A 24,194-nucleotide genomic window follows, 5' to 3' on the forward strand; every position below is an offset into this window, starting at 1 on the left:
AAAAATCCAAAAACCATAACACCTCTTTAAGAGCTAAAGTGTGTCTGTACGTTGTTGCCATATTGCCAAAGCAAATGTGAAATAAAAGAAAACCTTTTTATCAATAAATAAAGACCCCAAGCAGATCTGATACCTACATCTGTAAATGGGGAACAGTGTAGTTTGTCCGAGTGACGCTGTCATAGTGTGACGCTACCGGCAGGCGCAGGCCCCCGAGCAGATCTGACCACCGGAACACGTCAGGTAGCTACATCGGCAGCTGGCTAACTTAGCTTAGCACAAAGACTGGAAACAGGGGGGAAAAGCTAGGATGGCTCTCTCCAAAAGTAACAAAATCTGACACCTCAAAACCTCTCCAATTAACACATTATATCTTTGTGTCTACATTTGTTTAATCTGTGCAGAAACCAAATTGTGAAAACGTCAATTTGTAGTCTTACACAGAGACTTCAGGAAGTGATACTGGTCTTGTCCAACAAACAGTTAATATAAATATATAGTAATATATTATTTAATACATTGCACATGATATAAATGGGGCATTCTGCATATTGAGTACTTTTATGTTTGATACTTCCAGTACATTTAACTGATAACTTTTGTTTTGTTATGTCTTTCTTTGAATTGAATTGCTAAATTTGTAATATTGTATTTTTACATGGTAGCATTACTACTACTTTGACTTCGAAGTAAAGGATTATTTCTTCCACCACTGTTTACAACAGCACACACTGACTCAAAATAAAGTGTCTGTGGAACATGTCCCCCAGTTTTAATAGTTTCTGGACAGCAATGGGGCTCTAAGGCACAAAGGACTAAGCTAGTTGGCTGTACAGATAATACGCGTTTAGTAGGAATAATTTGTTATTGGTTTTTGTCTTTTGGGGGGATTTGTTGACAATAAGAAAAACATTAAATCCTTAAAACAGTTTCTTGATTATCTGATTTTTTCCCCCCCAGTATGATGACAGGACAAAATCAATAGCTCACACAATAGGTGCGAATTACGTAACATGGGAGTAAAAATAGCTGTAGGAATACTTTCCAGGGGTAGTTGACCTGACCTTGGCCCAAACAGATGCATGGCAATCTTTCAGGAACCATCCATTATACTGCTCCTCACTGCTCCCATGCTTAAGTTAACAGTTTTAATGACATCCTGTTTTTATTTCTTATAGCAGTACATCACATTATTGCATAAACATTTAAAAGCCACCGATGGTAAGGCATGGAAAGTTCACAACCGCAGCACCAAGACAGGAGATACCGCAAATATTCTGGTGACCTGACAATGATCCTGCAGGTTCAAGTGCTAAGCAAAGAGATAGAAGCCTGAGAGAACTTGCTATTGAAAGCAACACTGGAGACATTTTTTTTGTGAAAGAAGCAGAGAGATATTGAAAGAGGCAGATGTGTGCTTTAGGGTGAGAGTAAGGCAGGAGCGAGAGAAACACAAAGTGCCTCTTGGAGAGATGACTTTTTCGACTAAAGAGAGAAGATAAGGGAATGTGCTGTTTCTGACAAAGATGGGAAGGTCACTCCACCAACTGGAGACCCAGCAGGGAGAAAATACTTCAAACTGAGCAGAAAAATGGCCAAATCACCACAGCATGGGGAATTCCAGCAGATGTAGTGGTCAGAGTGTGAGGGCATGCATGTGGATATGGACTGAGGACAGTATTTTAGAAGCCAGGAGGGAGTTACTGTAGACCAGACAAAAGATTACTAAAGCTTGTACAAGGAGCAGGGCTGAGTCCCCAGCCAATCTGCAGGACTGATCACATGAGCCCTGCCGGAGGGCTGAGTTTCCAGCCTTACATAGACTGTTAGCAGGGTGAGAAAGAGTCACAATAACATAGCTATGTTCTGAATGCTGAATGAAAGGTCTGGCAGGTGGTGGATGTCCAGTTTAAGATCATATATTATCTTTACTCTTAACTATAACTTAAAGTTTAGCTGTTTAATCTGGTGCTGGAAGCAGATGAGAGAGCTTTTTCATTGAAGTGACAGCACAATGATTCACAATACCTGATAAAATAATAAAATAAAAGCGTGAAAAACCTCCCCTGAGGTTATGGAAATGCTCCAGTGTTTGAGATCATTCCTAATAGTTACGAGCAAGACTGAACATATCTTTGGAATTTATTCTTGTTTTTCAGCAAAAATGATTCCCATATTTCTTGCAACTTGCCAAGTTGCAGAGATTTAAATCTTACGCTTGGTAAGTGCACATGTGCAAGTTCACATTTCTCATTGCTAACATAAAGAATGTGTTGTGGTTTCCAACTTCACGCCTGCCAGGCATTGTAAAGACATAATGAAGACTAATTGTATTAGCAAGTTATATAAGATAGGTTCTTCAAAGAAAAAATACTCTTACCACTAACACAAGAATCATGGGACCTTGGTAGATGTAGTCTGTGTATACACCAGCTCTCTTCCCAAACCAGCACCTGAAATGTCAAAAGAAGCAATCAGCCATGCTTAGTTCTAACAGGCAGATGTAATTATACTGTCACTCATCATCCTTCATAAAGAATTTCCCTTGCGAGTTCACTATGTGTTGGATTTAATTTCTTAATTTGTGCTCGGGGGTTTAAACACATGTTTTCCAGTCAGTAATTTACCCAAAATATGAATTACAGAGCATTCGGGATCATTTTGGCCAGAAGCAGGAAATTCTTCCAAGGTTAACTTAACAATTTTAGATACCACACTCTACAAATGATTTAAAACAAATGAAAACATCTGCCAGTGTAATGAAACTACTTGTGGGGTTTGTTGATAATAACAAAAAGGTAAAATATCACTATATCATTATCCTTTGATCACTGGCCTTACCCATTGATAATGTAAAACATGTAATATCACTAGCTTTGTAAAACATGTAATATCACTAGCTTTATCCTTTGATAATGCTAAATATCATAATATTGCTGCCCTTATCCTTTGACAATGCTAGAAAAATCATCTAATATCACCGATCTTATCCTTTAATAATGTAAAACATGTAATATCACCAGCTTTATCCTTTGATAATGCTAAATATCATAATATTACTGCCCTTATTCTTTGACAATGCTAGAAAAATCATCTAATATCACCGATCTTATCCTTTAATAATGTAAAACATGTAATATCACCAGCCTTATTCTTAAGGACTAAAATTACAGATAATTATGACTTGATACAAAGAAGATTTTTCCGGTGCACATGTTTAAAACGCTGAATCCATTTTCACCTATCCAATAGGTGGCACTAAGCACTTCCAATGAAAGTGAAAATGGTTGCAGGGATAATGCATAATTAAGAATATTGTTCAATGCACATGTGATTACAGCAGTTTATTAATAGACATCCATCTCCGTAATGCAATACAGTTTGCCCTTGTCCTTTTAATACTGGGCAAAGATAAAGAGTTTCTTTGAATATCTAAGAAGAATTTTACATCAAGAGTCACAACAAAGGGCTTACTTCTCATTGTCGTAGTACAGCTTCCCAATGGCCCATGCCACAATTATAGGAAAGGGTATACCTGTGAAGACAAAGTGACAGATTCTTCTTTCAACTGTTTCTGCAATTCAGATCACAAAATATCACTCTGGGGATTTCACACGGCAATTTGAAATCCATGTCTCTTTTTTTTTTCCTTTCTTAGTCTAGCACCAGCGCCTGCCAAGCTCTGTCAAAAGCAATTGCTTGCTTCTGCGCTTGCATCCATAGATGCAAGCCAAGACATGTCACCGTCTGAAATTGTCTTTGTAAATGAATGAAAAGCTGGACTCTGGTTGATGATAATGCAGAGTGAGTGAGTAAGAGAGGTTCTGATTTACTTACTTAAAGGAGTATAATATAGGGCAAACAAACAGCCATCACTTACATCTAAATGACACTAACAGGACCATGAAGACCCTGCCAGCTGCCACGTAACACATGTAAGTCCCACGTCTCTGGAAACTTTTCGCCTCATTAGCAATATACTGTCATCAGCGTAATTTTAATCTCAGGAAAATCTTCTCTCACAGCACCGGATTACTTAAAAAATGTTATTTGTCTTGTTGTTCTCATCTCTTGGCCACACCGCTCTGCCTTAATAATATTTCTGCTCTTAAAGCCTGAGTTAAAGTTAAGCAAAGCAAATAAAATTTCATCTTGTTTATTTTTTTTACAGCCGTTCCGAAATGTGCTGCCATCTCCCTTCACACTGAGGCTTCACGCCGCCCTGGGGGAAATGTAATCCAGCTGGCACAATACACCTAATCTCAACAGCACATAGTTTAGTTTGACAGCGTGAAACTGGGTGTTAGTGAACTCCACACACCAATTCGTTTTCCACCTGCCACACGAAATCCTGGTATCTCTATAAAGTCAAAAGCCTCCTATTGTTGGGTGAATTTGTTTCTGACCTTCAGTTTGTTCTGTTGAAATGAAATGTACCCGAACTGACTGGAGTTAATCAAATAGTTTGGGGAAATAACAATCAGTTGCTTTCTTGCAGTTAGAGCCAGATGGTGATTAGCTTAGCTTAGCTTAGCGTAAAGACTGGAAGCAGAGGGAAACAGCTAGCCTGGCCATAAAACCCCATTTTGTCACTTTTACATTCTGTGTACAGATGAAACAAACAGTCTGATGATAACATGTTGGTATTGAGCTTTATGTGTTTTGGTAGATGGGTTTTTGAACTTTGGACAGAGCCAGACTTGCTGTTTTCCCCGCCCCGCCATTCATTATGTTATGCTAAGCTAACTGCCTCTTGGATTTATACACGGAGGCATGAGAGCCATATCCATATTTTCATCAAATGAATTTCTCCAATTGTAAGTTAAATTTGTATCAGACCTTCAGTTTATTCTATTGAGGTTTGATTTTTTGCAGAATTTAAATTAAGTTGAGACTGAATTTACCCAAACCTACTGGAGATATTCAAAAGCTTTGTTTAGGACACAAAGGCGTTCCAACATTTCAAATGAACTGTTCAACATTTAAATACACTCATTACTAGGTAGGTAGGTAGGTATTTAAAAGGTAAATACACTTACCTTGCTGAGAGTTTGAGAAAACTGATATCACTCTCATGTCTGTATGCCAATTACTGAGCTATCACCAGGAGGTGGTTAGCTTAGCTTAGCATAAAGACTAAAAGCAGGGGAGACAGCTAGCCTAGCATGTACACCCCATAAACCCCAATTTTGTTTGTGTACAGATTAAGCAAACACAACACAATATGTTTATTAAAACGTTTAAGAGGAGTTGGTAGATGTATTTTTGAACTTTGTTGAGAGCAAGGCTAGCTACTTTCCCAATAATTCCAGGCTTTACGCTAAGCTAAGCTAACCAATTCTTGGCTTTGGCTCCATATTTAACCCACACCACATGAATGTGGTATCTGTACATTTAACTCTCTACAAGACAGCAATAAGTGTATTTCTTACTATTTGTTTAAGGTTTTCATACAGCAGAAGCGATGTTAATTGTGCAGGTTATTTTAAAAATTGAGTAAGTGTACGTACACCAGCCAATGCAGATGAACATCCATTTGCGCAGCTTGTCAGTGGAGTAGGTAAGGACGATGGCTGTGTGGAGGTAGCAGCCCTCGCCAAACATCCAAAAGAAGTTGGTGGAGTGGAAATAGTTGAAGGAGGCGGTGACGAGACGACACCAAACCTACAAAATAAACATTTTAAACAACCATAATTTAAACAAATTGTTCCTTGTCGTTATGTTTGAGGAAGTTCCATTTCAGATTCAAGGTTTGGCTGCTGAAAACCTGAAGAGCCATGCTCTTTTTCATGACTTCCATGTTTGCCAGTCGTTTGTCATGCACGCTTTATTTCCCAGCAACATACGTGCAGGCGACACATGAAAGAAATACACATGTGAAAGTGAGTGGAGAATCATAACATGTGTAAATGCTTCCATGCAGGTCAGAAGGACTCGCTAAATGGTCTGATAAGAAGTATAAAAAGGATGTAAACAAAATGCTGTGGCCATCACAGTCACCAGATCTCAACCCAACTGAACACCTATGGGAGATTTTGGAACGAAATGTCTCTGACATGCTGTTCATCCCTCAGTGGATTTTGAGGCAGCAGGACAGTGTATGTGGGATTGAGTCAAAATAAACTACTTTGTGTGTTCATGTCATTGACTGTATGTAAGAAGTGAACGTAGTCGTCGTGACGTCACCCGTTGGTTTGCGGACTGCTATTTTGAAGCCTTGAGTTTGGCCCATGGGGCACCGCCATGTTAAGTTTTTGCAGCCAGGAAGTGCCCAGAAGTAACCATATTTGGACGAGATGGTGGCGCTAACGGGCGTTTGTGGAGCTAGTTAGCTTGCTTAGCGCGGTGCATCTGTAATTCACGTTAACTGTCATTTTAACAGGGCTGACAATTGTGTCTAGCAAACAACAGGCTTAAAACTAAAGATACTCACCAGAGAAAGTGAACAGCCGACTCCTGGTTAAATTGGGTACAAGTCACTCTCGCCTGATTGACAGGTCGCCATGGTAACGGTAATCCTGCCCTGAAGCATACTCTGCTTTATGGTCTATTTTCTTCTCAATGGGACCATAATTTACTAAATGAACATCATGCTGTGTTGAAGAAGACATGAAACTAGCGACTGAGAACATAAACTCATTAGGAAATAGTTTACTGAGGTAATAAATCAGCTGAGAAGTAGGGTCATTTTACCATTATTTCTTATGGAACCGGACTTCTTTTTGCAACCAAGAGAGTCGCCCCTGCTGGCTGTGAGATACAATGCAGGTTTATGGGACTTCCGCATTGGATTCACGTCTCAGACCGGAAGCTTCCCACTTGGTTAATGGTGATAAAGGCTGATTCTTGTTGCAGTTTAACAGATAAAATGACACGTACCACGTTGCTTTCATGCACCTCAGGACTCATTGTCAGCTGGACGATAAACCAGGTGGCGTTCCTCAGGATGAAGGCGGTGATGAGGTTCCAGTGGATGATGTTTCTCAGGCAGCGGATGCTCCTGTGAGATCAACAGAGGGGAATAAACTCAGGTGTTTATTTTTCAAAATTTCTCCTCAAGTGCCTGGGAAAATAACATGATTTCACACTGAGAGGAAAGATGAAAGACGGGGGGAAAGTATAATGTAAAAGCAAACACGTGACCGAACTGGTAGGAAATATGTGAATTAAATATCTGTTCCTGCTGAGGTTGAGTGTTGTAGCCGTGTATTTTAAACAAAGACATTTATCTCACTGTATTTAGCTATTCCTAAACTGTGAGTTGGAGCTTCCAAGCAGAGTTTCAGGAGCAGGACCACACCTCAATCATTCCATAAATACCCACCTAACATCTCCTCTGAACCCCCCCACCCCTTTCTCTATCTTGTTTCCTCATCTCCTTCCTCTCTGTGGATATCAGGGGGTCTGTCATGACAAAGCTTCCCCACAGTGCAGTAGCAAACTAATGCTGTACAGTGAGTCCAAGCCTTGTACACAATCTTTTTCTTTCATCAATAAATCATTTAAACGCATCTCTTGGTGGTCCTTGCTGGTGAAGCCCACCTTCAAGTAATCTTGGGAAAACAGAAGAATAAGAAAATGAAGATGATGAATAATGAAGAGATGTAGCCTTGAAGTAACATTTCCCATCACTCCCCAGTGCCCCTCACCCTTAATGTAATATGAAGTAACATTTCATTCCCCACTTTTTGCACTCTTGTTTGTCACATCCTGAATGTCTGATTTTTTTTTTTATTGCTGTAAATAAATCGACCTTAGGATACAATTAAAATCTGCCTAACTGCCTCAGAGCGAGCGAGCGAAAATAGAAGCACACAAGTGAACGGACAGAACAAACCAGCCTCGGTCACTGCAGTGACAGCCTCGTTTGTTGTCACCAGCTGCCGGCATTATCAGTGAGCAAAGGCTGCTTCCCCGTCTGCCAACCATGAATGACATGATTTATTTTTTAGCATGCATCAATTCTTAATAGGTGTCACTTGCACTGGCTTTGTGCTGACTGTGCAGACGTGCATGAGCAAGATTTTTCCTGTGGATTGTATTGTCGTGGCTTTTTTCATTTTTATTAACCATTGAGCCCCTAAAGAAAGTAACAGCCTCATTAATGCAATGTCAGCTGCTTAGAAATGCTGCAGAAAAAGACTACAGTTTTTAATAATTATATTGTTACGTAGAAGTAAAAAAGCAGCCTTAAGGGGACAAAAAACATAAAGTTATGGTTTTAAAAGTGTGTTGACCCACAATCAAGCTGCTAATTTCACCCCACTATGTCACACTACCAAAGCTACCATTAGTATCACAAAGGCAGCGCCTGGCGTGCCAGAAGCACAGTGAGGGAGTTTTTTTTCAAACAGTCGTATTCATTACGCTGCGTGACCTCACTGCCCTTGGCCTCCTGCCGGCGGGGCCACCACGGCCTGATTTTTATTAATTAAGATTAAAGCCTGCAGACAAGTCTTTGTTAAAGACACAGTGAAATAAATAAAAATACATTTGTTCTTATCCTGTCTCTGCATTAATTGTTCCGTTGTTTCTTGTTGTGGGAGTCATAATCAGAACCAACGGAGAACATTCAGATTATTTTACTTGAGTAAAAGAAGCATAAAAAAATAAAAATATATATATATTGGGGATTCATGGACATCTAGCTCTCTGGCTGCCTTTTTGTTGGACATTGCTTTGGAGCCAGAGAGCACACAGACTGCAATCCCACAACCAACCAACCAGGCAGATAGCGACCAGTTAACCTGCTATCTGCTAGCGGCCTGATAGCCGACGTCCACATGTCTGGTTGTTGGCCTGCTAGCACGATGGCTAGTCCACTCCTGGGACAAGGTTCCTGCCACTGCAGACGTGCTGCTCAGGTGTCCAGCACCTCATCCCCCAGACCATCCAGTGTTTCTGTGCGGCATGGAGCCTGAGCACTCTAGTTCTTCTGGGCCGACACCTGATCCTCCGTCAGTGGTCCAGCCCAACTCCTAGAGTCCAGTCCGTAGTCCGGCCGACTCAATGGTTTCCTGATGTGTTCATTGCCGGTCTCCTGCCCGACCTTCGGAGAGGTTTTGCCTTTGTTGCCAACCCCCTGGACGGCCTCCTGAGACAGTCCTTGCCGTCGATCTTCAGTTCAGCCTCCAGAGGGCTTCAGCCCTAGCTCCCGGCTCTCCTGACCTATTCTGCCTGTTGGGTCGACCTCTGGGTCGTCCCCCTGAACTGTCTAGCCCCCCTGCTAAGTCCTCAGTCCACCTACCTGATATTCTCTAGTTCCTCTCGGCCCTGCCTTTGGGCCGCCCACCTGATATCCCCTGTTTCCTGTCGTCTGGTAGCCGTCCCTTAATGAGGGAGTTCTGTCGCGGGTTTGGGTTGGTCGTGTGGTTTGTCAGTTGTTTCCTATGTTTTTTGTATGCAGTTTCTGTGTTTCACTTGTGTTCTGGTTTTGTTTTTGTCTGTGTTTCTTGCTTTTGAATGTTTTATTTTGTGACTTTGTTCCTTGTGTGTTTCTGTGAGCTTCATGGTTCCTGTTTTATTTTGTAGTTTAGTCTGCTCCTAGTGTGTATGTTTTACTTCCTGTGCTTGTCTCTGATTGTTTTAGTGGATTCACCTGTGTCTAATTAGTTTCTCCCTCACCGGTGTATTTAAGTTCTCCCATGTTTCCCCGTGTTTCACGTGCCTCCTGTATTTTTGTTGATTTTCTTTGGATTTACCTTCTGTTGGATTATTCACTGGTTTCTCACCAATACCAGCTTTTGTCTGCATTTTGAGTCCCAGTGAACATGACACAAAGTACATATATCTCAATATTACTTTAAGTGCTATTATTGTGTATTTTCTATATTATATTATATGCTATATCATGATATTTCTTCCATGTCAATTAGATATATTTGAAATATATATATTTTAGATATGTATTACTAATGTAAAGTAGTAATTAAGTCTCATCTTAAAGTAATTATGTTTGTCCGACAAAAGCATTTAAGTATTTCAGTTTCTCTCTGTGAATTTATTTTTCTTCTTTAGATTACTCATCGTGCAGGGGCATTTACATAAATATAACTGATCAAACGTGATTGGGAGTGACTATCGTATTTCATATCTGGCTTAGTTAGCTTGTGTGTCTAGTACATCGATATCATGGGTGTGTTTGGATTTTCATTAAAACCTTGTTTACATTTCCAGAAGAGGGTGGCTGCGGTGTAATTTATTAATGTCTTCCTCTTCCTGATCCAACACAGGTGAGGGAGATGTGGGTGAAGGTGAGCAGCTTTCTACAGCTAGGAAATTGCATTGGTTGCCCTCATGCTGGCTAAGTCATCAAGTAAATAAGTTGAGGAAATTCACTCATTTCAGGGTTGGTGCATTGATCCCTGACTCCTCCTATCCTCATGTCCACCATGAGTGCCTTGGATGTTGTGTGAAAAGGTGAATGAGAAGCAAAAATTGTAAAGCACTTTGGATGAAAATGGGTTATATAAATGCACTTCATTTTCACCAAAATGGCAAAATAAAACAGGATTTCTTAGAGTTAAAAATCGAAACAGTTAAACCTAAACGGCCATTACATCAACATCCAGGAGAGTTCTGTGTTTCTATGTTGAGGATATCATTAAAAAAACAGTGCAATTGTATTCTGTTTCACTCGGAAACGTGAAGCCATTTCAGTGTTTTTCCAGATGAACCTCTCAACGCTCTTGCCTCTGCTCTGATCCTTTTCTCTCCCTCCACTTCGACAACACTGAACAACAGCGTCAACCTCTCTCTCCGTCACACTGGCAGCGGCAACCTTTCCTTAAATGGTTTGGCAATCTCATTAAAAAGTGAAGAAGGTGAGTAATAAATGTCAAACTCCTTCACTACCTCAGTGCCATTTTTAGCTGGCCGACACTTGTCCTCTCTCCCAGTCCACACCGCTGTGGCCCACATACACGGGTTGTGCATAAATGCTTTCGTGTAAAACTTCTATTTATTACGTCCCCCTGTGCCCTTTCACGCTTTTCTCACCCTTCGGGGGTGTCTCTGCGATCAATAACAGCCTCTGCTGTTGAGGGTGCTAAGATCTTTCTCTCTCGGTTTGCCTCGGATTGTCAGAAGAAGCCATTCCACCTCAACCGGTTGTCCCGGCAGGCCTCAACAAGACATCTTTGGTTTTCTGAGATGGGTTTATTATTCCCATTTGTGGTGAAATGTGCCCCAGTTTTTGCGGGCGTCTAAACCCCTTTACATCTGCGGGACTGAGATAGGGAAGGTTTCATCCCATGACCAAATGGTTTGTGAATAAGAACGAGAGGCGCTTTGAACGAGGGATCTTGAGAACACTGACATTTCTGTCACATCAATGATGTCTTTGGGATTATCAGCGGACTGGTGGCAGTGGGACAGACACTTACCTCAAACACAAGAAGAGGAAGAAGGCTATGAGCAGAGCCACCATTGAGATGCAGTGACCCAGGAAGTTTATGATCACAGCTATTTGGTAGTGCATCTTGCCTTTTTTCTGCAGGGAGAAAAGAAACACAAGATGAGTCTTTTAGGTATTTCTTATTTACATAAACAATATTTTTAGGATAAGGAAAAGAGACTTAAAAGGCTCAATATACTTTTTTTAAAAAGCCAAATAGAGGGTGGGGATGGGGGCAGACTTGGCACAGTTTTAAGAAATAATGCCAATAACTAGTTGCAATTTGCAATTCCAAATATCCAACAGCCATGGAAAGTTATGAAACAAGGGACCCCTGGACACTGACATTTAAAAGACCCCCAACTCTCCTAAAACGCAGCACGACACCCAGACTGAAAGAGACGGCGGTGTTGTTTGTGGTCCTGTTGTGTCTCTCTGTAGTCTTCTCTTTGTAGTTGTTTGTGGTAATTTTCCATCACTTTGTAGTCATTTCACATCTGTTTGTAGATGTTTTTTGTTCGTCTGTGGTCATCGTGTGTCTCCTTGTAATTTTCAGTATCTTTGCTGTCACTTGTTGGGTCTTTGAGGTTATTTTTATGTCTTTGTAGTCGTTTAGTTTCTCTTTGTGGTCATTTTGCGTCTCTTTGTAGTCGTTTTGCTTCTCTGACAAGTTCTTTTGTGTAACTGGGGCAATTTTTATCCTTTTTATAGTCATTTCACGTCTGTTTGTAGTTTGTGTCTGAAGTCTTTTCACATCCTCTTGTGGTCATTTTGCGTCTTTGGTAGTTGTTTTGAACATCTTTGTAGTCACTTACGGTTGTTTTGTGTTGCTGTACTAATAAGCCAACTACCTATAACCTTCTGGTTGGAGCCAAAGGGCAGATTTCAGGGGGTCTGTGTACCGCCTGGCCTTACCCCTGGTTTTGAAACATGAATACTGGGAGCCTCGTGTATATCTATATCTATATATATCTATATATATATAGATATATATATCTCTATCTATATATCTCTGAATTGGTGCCTAAGACCACTGTCTCCGACTCTGACATCCATTGTGATCGGATTTTCTCCACACTACTAGGAGTAATCTGTGCGGTAAGTGGATTTATGTAACCTACTAGTGTCTACACCGAGATTAAATGTGGGCATGTTTAATCCCTGCCGCACCCGCCCTGAAACAAGCCATCTTTCCGATTCACTTTACTTTGGTGAAACCGCTCAGATCTTTAACTCTAAGTCAATGGTGGACTATGGTATAGTTCCAGCTCTTTCCCTTCTAATTCATGAATGTTTATCTGTGTCTGTATGATGCTTAGTTAATATTTACAGGGACAGATATTTGTGGGACTGTTTCTGACAAATTAGTCCTCATACTATAACAAATGACTCAGTTGACTGTTGCAAAACAAGTCATATGGGAATTTTCTGCCACCACTGTGTTTAACGTTTCACTTATTTTAGGCAACTAAAACTACTTGAGTAAGGGAAAGAAAATGGTCATATTCAGTGCTGCTGTTTTTCTAGTGAAGACAGAATAATCCTGCAATGTGTCTCTGAATGTAAAAACAAGACAATTTTTTTTTTCTGTTTTCATACAAATATACATTTGTCATATAAAGAGTTATAATCACTGTTTAGTAACGTTATAAAACACAACACATCCACTTCAAGTACAAAAAGCTAAGAATCCAGGCACGATATGAACTTTTCTTTTATGTTCTCTGTTTTTATCTTTAAACAACCACTTATGACACTTTTTATGTAAAACTGAGTGCAATACCATGAATGCCTTAAAGAAGATACTGTCTGAAAGTGTGCATCATTATCTCCATTTGTATAGTTGCACATTGTGTTACAACTACCTGGACAAACAAAAGACACAGAGTTTGGATACCTTTTGTTGCTTATCAATTCAATTTTGAATCACGCAATCAGAATGTTTTTTGTGTTGTGTTGGTAACTCGATGAACATGTTTTCTTTATTGGCTTGTGTTTTGTCTGCAATGCATTGAGCTTTCAGGGCCACCGTACAGGAGTCATGGTACACTGAGTTCTGGTGCATTGCATCTGGCTGATGTGCGTTTTTTTCTTTTAAGAGCTGCCTACCAGTGTGTCCTAGAAGCACTGAATCTAAAAGCAAGGGATGCAACTGGTTTTGTCGTCTTGCAAATTGTTTTTTCTGTTTCAAGCTTACAGAACCACAGTCCACATCTTGTAAAGAAATATATTAGAACATTCTGCCGAAGCTAATATAATCACATGGGTCCTTTGACCTGGGAATTGCATATGTGTATTTATGGTGTTTTGTCCCAGTGAACATATCCCTCATCTCCCCCATCTTATACAGCAGATTCATACTAAAAGGGATCATTTCAAGGGTGGGTCTGACAGTTGAAATGATTACAATATCCAGTGATTACACATTGAATGATTACACTTTCAATGTACGTGTCACCGTGTGTGCGGTAATGTAGATCAGACATGTGAATCAGTCACTGAATAGACACTGTGCAGGACTGGCTGACACATCAGGATATAAATCAAGCAAACGGGAGCTTTTAAGATGGATTGCAGAGCTGTGAGTTGAGCCTGAAAGGAGTGGGTGGGCAAGAGGATAATATAAGACCCACCCACCACTAGCCGCAGGTCTCACAAAATGTGGGCCATCACATTTTGTGAGACAAAACCAGATCTGACTCACTCTCCTTCCATAAGAAACAACAAAGACACTTATCGTATATTTGAGAAAATAACCTTGAGCGAGTCCCAAAAGGAAAAGAGGATTTCCCCCCCCCCCCTCAAACTAACTTTCCAATAAGCCTTTGATCCACACAGTCTCTCTTCCCAATGGGAGCGCTGAATATTCGGTTCAATACAGGCTGAACTTTAAAGGGAAGCTACTTCAACTCCCCCTCCCCTTTCCCTGTTGTCAATCACACCACCGCTACCACCTGGTGATTTATTTCATGGCTACAAAAGGAAAAAAAAATCAAACACACATTTTTAAAAGGTCAGACACTCTATATCCATCTTCTCCAGAAATCAATTGGACAGTACACTCAGAGTCTCTGAGAAGAAACACTAAAGGAAGGGTCTTAGTCCAAAGCACTTTTTTCTCTTGTTCACAGATCTATAAAGTACAAATGTACTGCATCTGCTGACCTAATTAACGGATCAGCATGCTTCACCATTTAGACAAAATCCTTTTGAAGAATATTTTATATTTTCCGTTTTGATAACAAATGAAATGAAATCATTAAACTCAACTTGATCCCACTAACAATCTCTCTATCCAAAGGTTTTGAAACAATACACTGTCCTATAGATTAACAATCAGAAAAAGTACAACAAAGATTTGGCTTCACAAACGGCAACAAGGGTGGATGAGGTTGACACTGCTATTCAGGTATTTGTGACTCACATTGCAGAGATAACTCTTATAGGAAAATCTTACTGTTTTGGAAATAAATGCCTATTTGCTTTGTTGCTTCTTCATATCTGTGCATTAAGGCAAGGCAAGGCAAGGCAAGTTTATTCGTATAGCACATTTTAACAAGGTAATTAAAAGTGCTTTACATAAAACATAAAAGCAATAGGGAAAGATAAAAAAAAGTTTAATAGCAACATAAGGAGCTTGAGCCAGGAGGCAACTAGCATAGCCTAGCATAAAGCCTAAGGCCTGACTTGCCCTGTGCAGAGTAAAAATACCACACACCTTGTGAAGCTAGGAAGCTGAGCTAGAATCTCAAACCAACCATTTTCATCCACACCAAGCATCTAAATGAACTTATATCACAACATAAATCGCTCTGTGAACACTGTACTGATTTTCTGGAATTTTCTTTGGGATTCTGTCTTTCACTGTTAGAATGTACATATGATTAAAATTGTAGATCGTTGCATTCTTTGTAAGTGGGCAAACCTGCAAAATCAGCAAGGGGTCAAATACTTTTTTCCCTCTGTGAACACTGTACATGGCTGCAGCTACTGCCATCCAGATATCTCTCATCTCAACCTCTGTCCGACCACTCTAAAGAAGCTCAGCTCCAGCTCTGATCAGCTGTGAAACTCATATCACTCAAATGGATAACAATTGGATAATAACAACAAACGTACCAATAGACATATACAGTTACAACCGCTGAAAAACAGTCCAAAAACAGCTCAGTTGTTGACAAAAATAATTCCGGCCGCCATTTTGGATATTGTGTAATCCCTCTAAGCTCTCTCTGAGTTTTGGTTTGCCTAAAACTACAGGGGAGAAGTGTTGCTTTGGAATAGCATAGCTTTATCGTCGTCTGCTGGCCAACGCGTTGTAGTTACACAGACAGTATTCCAAACGATTAATCTGCTCAAGACGAAGAAATAGAGCCCATTACCAGTAGGATGTTCCGTTCTCAAGTTACAGCCTGTAAAGCATGGGGGTGCTTTGGTCACAGGAATGTTGATGAATATTTGCTGTTTTTATGGATGGATTGGAGGGTGGAGACTCAATAAGTATTTAGAGATGGACTCACACATGGTTGGTTTTGGTCTTTTTATGGGATTTGTGGACAATAAGAAAAATATAGATTAAAGCCGACTTTATCCTAGATGTAGATTCTAGATTAAAAATGGAAAAAGAAAACACACAGACAGAGCTTATTGAAACCTGCACTTGGCGACAGTGTTTGTGGAAACTCACCTTTTCAATATTCAGTTTCAGCAGATGGTCAGGCGGAGCGAGACAAACACACTATGTACCATATTTCCATCATGTAATTTTATATTTTTACATACAATACCTCAAATGTCTAGCCTGATTTAGGTCAGCGTGTTCTGTCTGAATGCTTTGTCCTCCGTTCAATCCTAATTAAAATAAGCGCTCATCACCATCACATCTGCACATCACAATACACTCCATCCAGGTGGAGGCTAAGAGCATGCAAAAAAACCCAGCAACATGTGAATGGATAAAAATCTGGAGCACAGCAGGACCATCACAGCAGCATGCTGTTGCTTTAAACCAAAGCCGACCTGCGTTTTCTTCTCTGCTTTCACAACTTGCTCACATTGCTGGGGGATATAGCACCTTTAAAGAGCACTGTTTTGGTCTCTTTTGAGGAATTTACAAATTAAAATTTTTTGTGCGTTCAAAAGTGAAATAGCTGCAGGTTGATTTGCAGATTTCAGGCTCCAACCTACATAAAAAAACAGCCAAGCCCCCACAACTTTGAGCAAGATGACAGTAGAGCAGCAGTGCCAGCGCCTGTATAATGCAAATTCAGAACATCCATTGTGCCCTTGAAACAGATTCCTTCAAGTGATGCTCTCAGGCATTTCATAGTATTTTTAGCATTTTTATTTTTACTGTAGTGTCCTTTTAAGGCTGCTGGCTCCAAGCAACCAAACCCTGAGTCCATATTTACTATAAATAAGCCTAGAGTAAACCTGCTACACCCATCTTCTGCTGCCAACCTTGTTTTTGATTACCGATATGTTTCATGCTTAGAGGGTAGTTGTGAAAAGCCTCATTAATCAGGATACATGCACACACTGACGTCTTACCTCCTCGTGAAGTATGGCCTTACACATGGAGTAGTTTCCCTTCAGTGCCCATGTCCCATTTGCAAGACATTTCCTATAAACATTATCTGCACACAGAGAAAGACAAGAAAAAGCATAGAAAGCTGCTATAAAAATGTTTGATTTTTAGCACATTTCTTTCATTTTTCAAGAGTTGTAGAGTCATGTTTTTTGGCCTTGTATACCTGGAAATGTACAACATGTGAATTCCTGCACGAATCGTAGTGGCACTCTGACCTTTTCTGCTTTTGAGGCTAATAGGGAGAGATATCATTAGAGGTAGTCTTACAAGCTGTGATTTTTCACACGTTCGCTGTGAGGACAGTCTACCACCCTCTGCCTAAGTATTGTTATCATTCTTTACATTTAGACCCACGCTGTTTTAACACCAACACACGATATCCTCATTCTGTCTAGCTGCTCACAGAACATGTTAGAGGTGCAGGGCAGCATGTTCTTTACATAAATGGGCAATTAATGACAATTTTACTGCAAGCTGTGACACAATTAAAAGGCATATTTTCACAGTTTCCTCCTTTAAATCAAAATAAACAGCCGAGACAGAGTGAACCAGCATAAGGGTGTTTATTTTCTATTTAAAAAAATATCATTTCTGCACATCGCTGGATAATGCAGACCCAAATAGCAGGGGGTCTGCATGAAGGCTCTGACAAATTATATTTTTCCATGCAGGCCCGCTGTATCAAAGCACACATTTCATGCCGCATTCACAGGACAGATATGACATAAACCCCTAACAAATTTCACATTTGTCATTTCCCATTTATTATTTCTTAAGATGAAGGAAATGGAATCGTCAAATAGGACACTGTGATGTTGAAATACTGCCAATGAGGCAATTTAAAGTTGAAAGCAGAGATGTCAGAAATGTTTTAAAGATGATTTTTTCCCAGCAGCTGTCAGCAGGGGCACAGGTGAGGCTGCTGGATCGTACACCCTGTGAATAAAACGTTCAAGACCAAAGCTCGAGGTTCAGTTAATTTAATGATAAGCATGGATTAAATTATCAATAGGTTCTGGTGCCTGCTATATAATAATGTTAACAGGTTGAAATGAGGCCGAACTAATGCAACATATAACATTCAGAACAGGTTTGGAGTATTATTTCATCTACAGGTCAGGTTTTCTGTCAAGATTTTGACAATCAGCAGTGAGAGCACGCACTTATGTGTCAGCGAGGTGATAGCTCGTCCCATACCAAAACATTTATATGGACAGGTCTGACCCTGATCTCCAGGTGGGTTGTCTCGGGTCGTTACACGTCTTTTCCAGTGACAGTCGACCCATTTTCTTGTGGCGAAAGTGGAGTTTGAATCACTGGCACGGTTAAAGCTGCAGTGGTTTTCTCTGCAGTAGGTAAGTGTTTTGAAAGCTGTCCAGAAATAATGAATCACAACATCAATAAGACGGAGTGCTCGTTTGCGTCTATTTTAGGAGACTTGTTTGTCCTTTGCTCACAGGAGAGCCAAACATTTAGCCAAATAGCAAAAATCTACAGTGTCTACTTTAGCATGGCTCCAGCAACCAATCAGAGCAGGATTAAAAATGAGGATCTTCTTGTGACAGAAAAATGGAGGAAAGCATAGATGTCGTAAGTTGACCTACAGAAATAGGCCTAATTATTATTAACACGTTCGATCAACGTGAAAAACATTAGGTTAAATGGCTATGATCAATATGGATTACTTGTTGCTAAAGTAACCACTAACTGCTGCTGTCCTATTAGCAGAGTTTACACCTCTCGCACAGGAGCTTTGGACCGCCGGGAGGAGGAGGTTTTCCAGCCCGTACTCATTCAGAGAGTGTCAGACAGCTATGCTTTATCCCATCCTTCAGCGTCTGGTACCAACGCACATGGAACCCCTTCGCGTCATAGATCAACCCACTGGAGGAAGCCATTTAGCGCCATTGTTCAACGCTAAAAGTACTACTATAAATAACCAGCCAGGAGAACGGTGTTAGTTTCCCGTGTGAAACAAAAATTCAACATCGATTCCTTTTAGTAATATTACATAAGTAATATAAGTTACGTTACTCAACGTACTTAATTTAAGTCACGAAAGTAATGTAGTGACTTTAAAAAAACCATGATCCTAACAAAAGTAGTTTTTGTGCCTAAACCTAAACAAACGTTAACCACTAGTTTTATTTTGAAAGTCTTACCAGACGTTGCCTATTTACTCTTGCAAACTTGACCGCGGAGCCCTACATATACACAAAACAACCTTTAAAAAGGTACCCAGGGTGTTAATAATTGATGCCAAAGGGTGTTGACAAAGCATCTATATGTGACGCCCTGTGTGGGGAATGTTGCATGGGAGCGGCGCTGGAATAGAGCTCACCAGCTAATGGCAGCTAAAAAAAGCAGCAGTTAGAGGTTAGGTTAGCAACAAATACTAATATAATAATAATATAATCTGTTAATCAGGAAACTCTGTAAATTACAGAGAGATGAGGCAGAGCACGATGCAAGGGGTGCCAGGAGCCAAACAAAACCACTTCTTCTACTGTATTCCCTGTCGTCAAACATGCCACCGTTGGTCTCGGCGTTTGGTCTTGCTGCTTGTCTGAATCCACTGCATTTGAATTTGACAAATGGAAATCAAACTAAAATATTTAACTATATTGACTCATTTATATATTGATATTTACATTTATTTATACCGTATCTTCATTGCCTCATACATTGATTTGAGTATTTATTATTTGTTTGATTTAATATTGATTTAAGTGGCATTACATATAGTTTGAGTTCACATACAGCTGAATTTAAACAGACAGCAATTAAAAATTTAGTTTTTAAGTGCTTTCAGGTCATTTTCCATCCCCACTAAACAACATACACTAGATCAGAAACAGCTAGATTTTGCACCATTTCTGCCTAAATGCTTTTTAGCCATGCTGGTGGCGTGGCTATGTGAGGGATGGCCCTGCAATGTTGTACAGACATAACGTAAAGACGATGAATCCTGCTGACTTTGGTGATCCCCTGACTTTTCCCGTAGTAGTATATTTCTTTTTATTGAAAAATCTCGACAATTATTGGATGGATTACTGTGAAATTTATTTCAGACATTTATGTTCCCCAGAGGATGAATTTAATTACTTTGGTGATCCCCTGACCCTAAACAAACAGAGTGAGTAAGCAGGTAAAGAGACATTTTTAAAATGTGTCCACATTGCAGATAAGGCCTGAGATGGAGGCTGATAACACTAAATGCATGTTTTAATAATGAGAAATATTTGGGGAGGGTAAGAGATGAAATGGGATTGGGTTGCCCAGAGGCAATAATGTGCAACGAGCTGGGTAAAAATAGCATGTTGACAGTGTAAGGGGACTGTCATCCCCGATCAAGATTACCTAGCTTGTGATATTCCCTAAACCCCAAACGCAATATCCTAGAGAGCTTTAAAATCTGTCTGTGGAGAATTATGTCAAAGTGAAAAGTTAAGAGGGACAAAGTTCTGTAATGGACTGACCATAACAGATACAGATTTCATTAATTTTGTTAAATATTTGGATTTTTAATGGAGTTTTAGGAATGCATTTTTCCATTTGAATCCACAGACGGCAGTTCAACATCAGTATTTTGTCTTTATTAGATTTTAAGCTGCTTTACTTCCCTTGAGAAAATCCATTTTCTAATATCAGACTTGTGACTGACTGAATTAAAGTGCTCTGGCTAAAATGTCCTCACCAAAGACGCACATTTCCTCCCATAATTCTCTCCTTTTTTTTTTTATTCAAATAAAATTTACATGACACTGCATGATTGGACAAATTTCCTCTGGGTTCAAAAGATTTGCATGGATTATAGTCAAAGCAATAAAGTCACTTTGTTTAGAAACCACATTTTTTAAAAACTAAGTGCAGTGCACATTTGTTTAAAGGTTTACAAACCAAATGTGTAAAAACAACCAAAAACAAGCACATACAGAGACGTCACAGAGGAGGTCTATCAAATGAAGTGGTATGACCTTGAAATCAATTCTTTCTGGCACTGCACCACAGTTTGATTTATGGCTTGTAAAGCTATTTATAATTAAAAAAAAGACATGCTAACATTTTCTAACATGAATAAATGCCTTTGAAGATATTTCTTTATGTAATAAGCAAATTAAATCGCCTGGTAATAATCCTCTTTGTGTCTTTAACAGTGTTCATTTATTTTTTGGCATTGTTTGCTTCCAGTTTGCATGAGAAGAGGTGAAAGGAGTTTTATGGCTGCAGCAAATTAAGGTAGATTTAATGCCCAGGCAGCATTTCATTATAGTAGAAGTGGTATTGTTGTTAGTGTTGTTTCCAATCGTCACAGTGCTGCAGGAGGAAAACCCTGTTTCATTTTGGGCTCAGGGCTGTAAATATGTGGTAACTTTTTGACAATTGAAATAATTTGTAGGTATATTTGGAGGAATTAGAAAAAACTAGATACTGTAAATATAAAAAAAATAATAAATAATATATAAAAACAAGTCAACTACGACTCCCAAGGTGCATTTCAGTAAGAAACATCCAATCAAAGAGCTTACGAAAAGCTTAAGAATAGTGTTGAGAAAACAGAATTTACAAGCTACAGCTTAAATATACACACATTTTATATATATATATATACCCATATATATAAATATGCCAAAGGGTGACAGGGATTCTCCAAAACAGAAAGTCAGACTCTCCTCTCTGCCTGCTTCGTCGACTGACTAACGCAGCTGCCTTGATAATGATGCATAATGTTATCCGTTTGTTAGGTAACTCAATGTTGAGATTATCTTTCTTTTTGTTTCATTACAGACTCTGTCTATCTGGAAAGTGTTGTGATGTGGCCTGAATGACACACAAGATGTTTTGAGTTAAACCAATGGCAAACTGAATCTTCCCACATGTACAGAGGGGTGAACAATAACCTTATTGTAGGTTACAGTGAATCTCTGTGGGTCTAGGAAGGACTATTATCCCCAGACAGACCATTACCCTTCAGATTTGGTGCATGTGTTTACACGTTGTATGCTGCCACTATATCTCCCTGGCCGGGCTCAATAAACAGCGTGGTATAAGTCTTCATCAGTCCCTGAAAATTCTTCATCACACCTGAATTTGGCTCAGTTTATTTCCATAACATACTGTTTAATTTTCATAGACGTACGCGGAAATGCACACTGATCTGCAGCTCTGTGTGACTGCTCAAACACTACAACAGGATGGTGATGTATGTCTTATAAAAAGTATTAGTACTATATTAGTATAGTATTTTTGCTGTTAGGATTATGGTTTCCAGCAGGATGAAAGCCTGTTTCCCTTTCGGGCTAAAATATGTGAAATGTTTGACATTTGAAAGCTGCTTGCCTGGCTCTGTCCAAAATAAAAAACACACCTACTCCAACACCTCTAAAGCCCACTAATTAACAAATTGTACCTTGTTTTTCTAATCTAAACATAAACCGAAATGCAGAAACACACAATTTGTGGTTTTAGTGGGAGTTGAGCGCTGGCACAATTTCTTGGCGAGTTCCTTGGTGAGCACTTGTCACAGTTAGCTTTCCAAGTTTGGAAACATCGTGCCTGTACAGAGACCAAAATCTTGGACATATATTGGATTTATAATTGATGATTTCAAATTGCATACACTGCATCTTGCCAAAAAACTTAAGTCGAAGTTGGGATTTTATTTTAGGAATAAGGCTTTTTATTACCACTTTTATAGCAACTTTATAAATGAATGCCTCTGCTCAGTGTTTGAAATCTACTGACACAATTTACCATAGAGCATTGAGATGTAGCTTAAACTGCCAAGCACTTACACACCATTGCACTCTTGGAAAATACATTTTCAATCTCAATGAGCCTTTCCTGGTTTGTTTTAATCTCTCCAGTGGACGTTGAAGTCACATGCTTCATGTACGTCATGATTTATTCACCAAGTCTGTATCCATTTTTATCAATACATATGCACAGCGTAAAATCTTCTATGCAATGTTCTGACTTTGTTTTTGAATTTCTGGTGTTTTTTTGTGCAAACTGAAAATACAGCTGGATGGAAACACACTTACTTGATCTGGCAATCTGTTTATAGCTTTTTGCTGTACTTGCTGTTGTTAGCTAAGAAATAGTTTCAGAATAAAACTCTCTCAAATGCCACATAATGTCAGTTTTACATCATTGTTAATGTACATGTTAAACAAATGACATGCAACATGTTAAATAGTGACATTCAGCAGTGCAGCATTGCTGCTTGCCGTATCTTTTCACTTACGGAGACCCTGGCTAGCTGTTTCCCCCTGCTTCATGTCTTTAATGCACAGACATGAGGCTGAAGTCAATTTTCTGATCTAATTCTGTGAAATAATATTTCCCTGAATATCAAGCTAGTCCTTTAATGAATGACAGACAAAATGTGTTCAGGCCAGCGTGCATGTGGTTAAGCTGGGATGGACGCCAGTTTCTTGGAACCCCCCCCCCCACTTCATTAAAAGTTACAGCGTTGCACATGTTCTACCTAGAACATTCATATATAACATGCACGGTGATTCATGCTGTGCGTCTTCGTTTTGGTACAGTAGACTGCAGTGGTGCTACTTTACAGTCTTCTGCAGTCTTCTAAGGTCGCAGGGAATGAGCCACTGAAAGCGTCGTAAAAAAATAAAAAAAATAAAACGCCATTTCACTGGGTCAAGGGTTCAAGGTTCCTAAAATAACTGCTGATTTCATTTAGAAACTGCTGCCAGATTGGTGATTTGCCAGCAGTTATATTATTAACGGCAGTCAGGTTTGTCTCTGCAGCATCTTAGACAGCTCACAGTGGATTTCATTGTTTGATGTCACACAGTACATATCAGTTTTAATCTTTGCTTAGTAACCATCCATTGTTGTTTCTGAATGGGTGTTAGAAACAGTGACTGTGTCTGTGCCAGGTGCTAAATCCTCCCTGTGGAAACAGAAGCTCTAGGTACATGTGGATGGAACACAGGCACCCCTCCAAGCCCGGAGCTAAATGACACCACACTGCATAGTAACGAAGATCATCCCACAGAGGATCCTCTTTGTGGCTAAAAAAGCGCATAACAGAGCAGAAGTGTCGCTGTAATTGGAGGCCCTACTCGAGCAAAAATGCAGACCCAAATTTAGTCATGCTTACTTAGCACTTCAATACATCGGATCAATGACTGCAGCTAATACGGACCCCCCCCCCCCCCCCCCCCCCCCCCCCCCCCCCCC

At 39.8% G+C, this 24,194-nt stretch overlaps 1 protein-coding gene across 3 annotated transcripts in view; it reads right to left on the reverse strand.

The window, feature by feature from the left end:
- LOC123983599 (corticotropin-releasing factor receptor 1-like) overlaps positions 1 to 24,194 on the reverse strand; it is a 62,180-nt gene that overhangs the window by 10,644 nt on the left and 27,342 nt on the right. For all 3 annotated transcript variants that reach the window (XM_046069871.1, XM_046069870.1, XM_046069869.1), the window contains exons 5-10: positions 16,946 to 17,031; positions 11,385 to 11,491; positions 6,880 to 7,000; positions 5,511 to 5,664; positions 3,475 to 3,535; positions 2,381 to 2,453 (exon numbers count right to left, since the gene is read on the reverse strand). In XM_046069871.1, coding sequence (XP_045925827.1) covers positions 2,381 to 2,453; positions 3,475 to 3,535; positions 5,511 to 5,664; positions 6,880 to 7,000; positions 11,385 to 11,491; positions 16,946 to 17,031 — 602 coding nt within the window. The remainder of the gene's footprint in view (positions 1 to 2,380; positions 2,454 to 3,474; positions 3,536 to 5,510; positions 5,665 to 6,879; positions 7,001 to 11,384; positions 11,492 to 16,945; positions 17,032 to 24,194) is intronic.

Source organism: Micropterus dolomieu, linkage group LG14, assembly GCF_021292245.1.
Source record: "Micropterus dolomieu isolate WLL.071019.BEF.003 ecotype Adirondacks linkage group LG14, ASM2129224v1, whole genome shotgun sequence".
Lineage (NCBI taxonomy): Eukaryota > Metazoa > Chordata > Actinopteri > Centrarchiformes > Centrarchidae > Micropterus > Micropterus dolomieu.